General features: G+C 39.2%; 1 protein-coding gene across 1 annotated transcript in view; it reads right to left on the reverse strand.

Annotated features, from left to right (window-relative positions):
• Window positions 1–3,599: 3,599 nt before the first annotated feature.
• LOC107703632 (26S proteasome non-ATPase regulatory subunit 3-like) overlaps window positions 3,600–5,082 on the reverse strand; it is a 13,977-nt gene continuing 12,494 nt past the window's right edge. Inside the window, exons 8-11 of the mRNA XM_016506338.1 lie at window positions 4,438–4,541; window positions 4,179–4,334; window positions 3,857–3,907; window positions 3,600–3,786 (exon numbers count right to left, since the gene is read on the reverse strand). Of these exons, the coding sequence (XP_016361824.1) occupies window positions 3,709–3,786; window positions 3,857–3,907; window positions 4,179–4,334; window positions 4,438–4,541 (389 nt within the window). The 3' untranslated portion in view covers window positions 3,600–3,708. The remainder of the gene's footprint in view (window positions 3,787–3,856; window positions 3,908–4,178; window positions 4,335–4,437; window positions 4,542–5,082) is intronic.

The raw sequence follows: 5,082 nt of genomic DNA on the forward strand, positions 1-5,082 counted from the left end.
CGTGCGTGTGTGTGTGTGTGTGTGTGTGTGTGTGTGTGTGTGTGCGTGCGTGCGTGCGAGTGTGTGTGTGTGAGTGTGTGTGTGCGTGTGTGTGTGTGTGAGAGTGTCTGTGAGTGTGTGTGTGTGTGAGTGTGTGTGTGTGTGTGTTCGTTTAGACTTGTTATTGTCTGTGTTCAGTTAAATAAAACTTTGTGCACAATCACGAGTAGACTCTGTGGTCACCACTTGCAAGTTCTTTCAGTACTGTAAGAAAGCGATTTTCTGTGACCACGAGAATAACATTTCTTAGAGCTGAAATTAAATTACACTGAACATTCACTGGACAATAATATGTCATATTGATTCTGCTACAGTTACCAGTAGCAGCTGACCTAAATATAATAATAACCAGTTATAATTATTTCCCTTTTGAGCTAATTCGCTACATTATGCTCACAGAATTTATTTGATCAAATACAGTAAAAATTCTATGTGAATATCTGTTAAACTGTAATGTATTTCTGTGATGCGCAGCTGTATTTTCAGCATCATTACTCCAGTCTTCAGTGTCACATGATCTTCAGAAATCATTCTAATATGCTGATTTTTAATGGTTCTTATAATTGTCAATATTGAAAACAAATTTTGCTGCTTCGTATTTTTGTGAAAACTGTGATAATTTTTTTCAGGACTATTTGATATTTGATGAATAAAATGTTTAAAATGTCACTTTTTATAATTTATTGTGTCCTTGCTGTATCAAACCATTAATTTATTTTATTTTTTGAAAATGTTTCTTTCTTTTGATTGGAAGTGTATGATAGTGTACTGTTTTCAACATTGATAATAATCAGAAATGTTTCTTGAGCAGCAAATCAGCATATTAGAATGATTTCTGAAGATCATGTGACACTGAAGACTGGAGTAATGATGCTGAAAATACAGCTGCGCATCACAGAAATACATTACAGTTTAACAGATATTCACATAGAAAACAGCTGTTTGAAACTGTAGCATTTCACAGTATTACTGTTTTTTTAAACTATTTTTGACCAAATAAATGCAGCTTTGATGAGCAGAAGAGACTTCTTTCAAAAACATTAAAGAATCTTAATGATTTGAAACTTTGACCAGCAGTGTAAATGTGAGCAATACAGTAGAAATAAGAATATAAAACAGCATGGTTGTGATGCCTTCCTCTGTTAGTTGTGCTCGTTCCTGTTGCGTGTCCTCGGTGTGGCAGCGCACCTGAGCGTGGAGTCTGTACTCTCTCCAGTATTAGTTTGGCCTGCATTACCCATTTCATCTGCTAGCTGTCAGGATTACCTCCTGCACCTTTAAGACTCTGAAGACAAACCAACAAAATACCAAACTCCAACTGATAGCTTCATGGCCCATGTGTTGTTGTCGTTGTTTTAAGTGACAGTCATAGGTCCAGCTGCTGTTCAGAATGACTGGTTCGTCCTCAGTTCTTCACGCCTGGAGAACATATGTGTTTCCAGAGCTGAAGAGCCCATCCATCATCTGTACCACGCTTATCAGTCACAGTGTTGCAGGGGAATTCAGCTTCATGCTTCATCTTTTATCAGTATAAAGTTTAGTAGTAGAGGAGAGCGGGGTGAGTTGAGCCAGTTTTTACTAACAGTGTGTTTAAAGCGAACACATGACAGTAACAGGTCCAACTTAAATATGCACAAACATTTCAGGAAGTGGTGCATCCTTGGGAATAATCTCTTTGGAGCTAAAATAAACTGCTTTCGAAATATGGCTTTCCTAAATAAAATAAAGTGAGGGGTAAGTTGAGCCACATGGAATTAAACTGTGCCATTGATTATGTTGAAGTAAAACCTCATGCTGTATCAAAGGGAGAGACATTCAATAAAAATGCCCTCCATCCCATGCTTCCCGCCTGTGGTGAGGCTCAGCTCCCTGCTACGCTAACAAGGACAAAGAGCTTTGCACAATGGATGACTTCTTAAAACTTTTATTGAATAATACAATACATACATTTTGAAGGCATTTTTTTTTCAGAACAAAATAAAGTTCAATTGAATAAAAAAAATGCAATTGATCTCAGAACAGGGCTAATTCTCAACATCCCACTTGTGCAAATACAGACGGTCAAATGTTGCAGGCAAACAGTTTCATAAAAACTTCAATGGGCAATTTTCATAAACAAGGCCTATTTAAAATTTTACTTCAGAACAAAATCAACAATGCTTGGTCTAAAATTAACTAAGTATAATGTAGAATTACAGTAAAATGATACTTTATAATCATAAAAAGGGACGAGCCACTGGCTCAACTTACCCCACTCCTAGCATTTTAACAGACGTGTATCATCCAGCAGAACTAACATCATGCTGACAGTACAGCCTCATATTACAACCTCCTAAAGCACAAACGTGTGAAAACATGACGGAAGGCAGAGTGCTGAGAGAAACGATGTGAAAGAATGAATCTGCATAACAGGCAAGTTTCAACGGCAGTTTCTGCTCATCTTCCCGCAGCGCATGCGCAGCGTTGTTTACAGCGGTTACTGTGGAAACCGCGCTTTCTGCTGCGAGATCAGCGCCACCTGCTGGCAGAGCGTGCACTTACAGTCAGACCAGTGCCAACACTGATGTGCATTCAAACATCACAACACTCCGGACGGATAAGGCAGCCTGTGCAGAATTGCTCAGGGAGCAGATCAAATGCCTATAATTTATCATTTTGACCCAACCTTTTCTTTAAAATTATTTAAAGGCTGAAATACGAAGGATACACATTTTTATTCAAAACTTTATTTGAACATGTAATACATGTTCGTACATAACATGTTATTTTGTAAGTCACCCAACCAATGTATATATTTGTTAAAAACCGTCCATCATTTTTGATGTTTCTAATTTTATTTGTCGTTAGTTTCGGTGATATGATTTCAGCGTATGTATACTTTTTGAACATTTCCAGCACATTTTAACAATACTGATAATATTGATAACCATAACCATTCTGGCTACTATAATCATGATATGAAATTTTCATACCATATCATCTCTAATCTATACATATATGCATTATAATATTTTTTTTCCCTGAACAGTAGTTAGACCTGCATGAAAAACTAAAAGCACTGTTTACAGGAGTCAAAAACAATGAAAACAATAACTTTTTAACCTTAAAAAAATTGTTAACACTTTCCTGAAAGATTGTGTTTTGTTTTTTTTTCATAATCCAATGCAAATTAAAATCATTTGAACACAGACTATTACCCAGCAGCGCTAAGTTTTGTCAGACCAGAGTTGTGCCCCTGCAATCACACACCTAAATAAAGCCTTTCATTTCAATGAGTGAAAAAAACAGGATTAAATGTAAATAACACAGACTTTACCGTCTGTTAACAACCTGACACTTTATCTTCAGCCAACCAATTCCACTCATTTCCAAATTATTCGCACTTTACATTTTGAATTCTGCTCATTTGGTAAAGCAAGACGATGCTTTTCAACTCAATTCAACACTTTCTAACAAGACGCTATTATGTTTAGTTGAGATGTTTTGCAGCAAACCGCATCGTTGCTATGAATGTATGAAACTGATGCATGCACCGGTGAAAAAAACAAACACAGCTGGAGAATTAGTGATGATGTTTATAATGTTCTGGATTATAATAAGAGCAAAGCTGAAGCACCTGGGAGGAACATACAAGAAGAAAACAAACAAGAGACGTGAGCCGCTGCAGACTCATGGGAAACTCTCGTCATCATCTTCTGCCATCTCTTTAGCAAACTCCAGATCCTGCTGCTCCCGCTCTCGTCTCTCCTGTGAACACACACAGACAGGGTCAGCTTCCGTCTCTCAGCAGACGCTCTGCAGCGTGTGTCAGGCTTACCTCAGCAGACTCCAGGTCCTTGTTGTAGGCCTTTGGTGGAAACCTCATGGCCTGCACAGAAACAGCTGAATTCAGTTCCCCGCACTCAGATCACTCGTTATATGCCCTACATCTGTTCACTCCCACTCAATTATTTCCCATAATCCACCACGGAGAAGACGAAGAAGCTACATATAGCTATAGGTGTATATACTGTATATATAAAATGAACTATATGCTTTACTACTTGAAGTAGTCCAGTCTCAAGTAACATGAACAAACCAATGAATCGATGTAATTATTCATTAAATCCCAAAGACCCTTCTGCTGGTGTTTCTCGTACCTTGACGGACATGTTGTGTATATCCAGACAGAAGGAGATGCGCTGGTGGAAGGCCAGCTGAGGCTCTCGAGTGCTGTAAATGTCCATGGTCTCTTTGGACTGGACGTAACCTTTCTCGTGGTTTATACTGGCCTCAATCACACCGTCACGGATGGCCTGGACAGACAGAGACGGTCACATGCTTCAGCTCAGTCCCTGATGAACACGACCTCACGAGTGAGTGAGTGAGTGAGTGAGTGAGCGAGTGAGAGAGTCTGACCTTGGCCACGATGAACTCTGCGTCTTCAGGACTGTCCAGCTGCAGCTTCTGTGCGATGTCAGCCAGAGAGATGCGCGAGTACGACAGGTTGATCATCCTCACCCCTGCAGACACATGACAAACACACCCAGCTGCCTGAACACTGAGCCACACCTGCTGACGATCCCAGCATCACACAGCCATGGATATAAAGCTGGCAGTCAAATACTTCATATGCACTGAAGAGCTGGTGAGTCACATTAAGCCATTCATATTCAAAACCGATTCTATAATCTATTCTCAGTTAGCATCCAGTTTTGACCTCTTCATCATCATCAGGGATCCAGACTAACATGAGAGGAGTTTGTGTGTATGGTGGCACCAGCACATGATTCTGCAGGAAGCTAATAACAGTGCTTAACTTGGCCTGATAACACTGTAGCTGAAGTAACATCTGCAAACTTCACACCGATGTATAGAAATATCCTGAAATATTCAGGGTGACTGAGTTGAGACTCAACAGATTCCCTTCGTCAAATCAAGCCAGTGACAGAGTGTTAGAGCTGTCAAAATGACTGAAAAACTACATTCAAATTTTCTACTTAAATATTATCAAAATTCGAATTATATTCGAATTTAAAAGGCATAATTTCAGTTAGGGGGGAA

Source organism: Sinocyclocheilus anshuiensis, unplaced genomic scaffold (genome assembly GCF_001515605.1).
Source record: "Sinocyclocheilus anshuiensis isolate Anshui unplaced genomic scaffold, SAMN03320099.WGS_v1.1 scaffold1212, whole genome shotgun sequence".
Taxonomy (NCBI): domain Eukaryota; kingdom Metazoa; phylum Chordata; class Actinopteri; order Cypriniformes; family Cyprinidae; genus Sinocyclocheilus; species Sinocyclocheilus anshuiensis.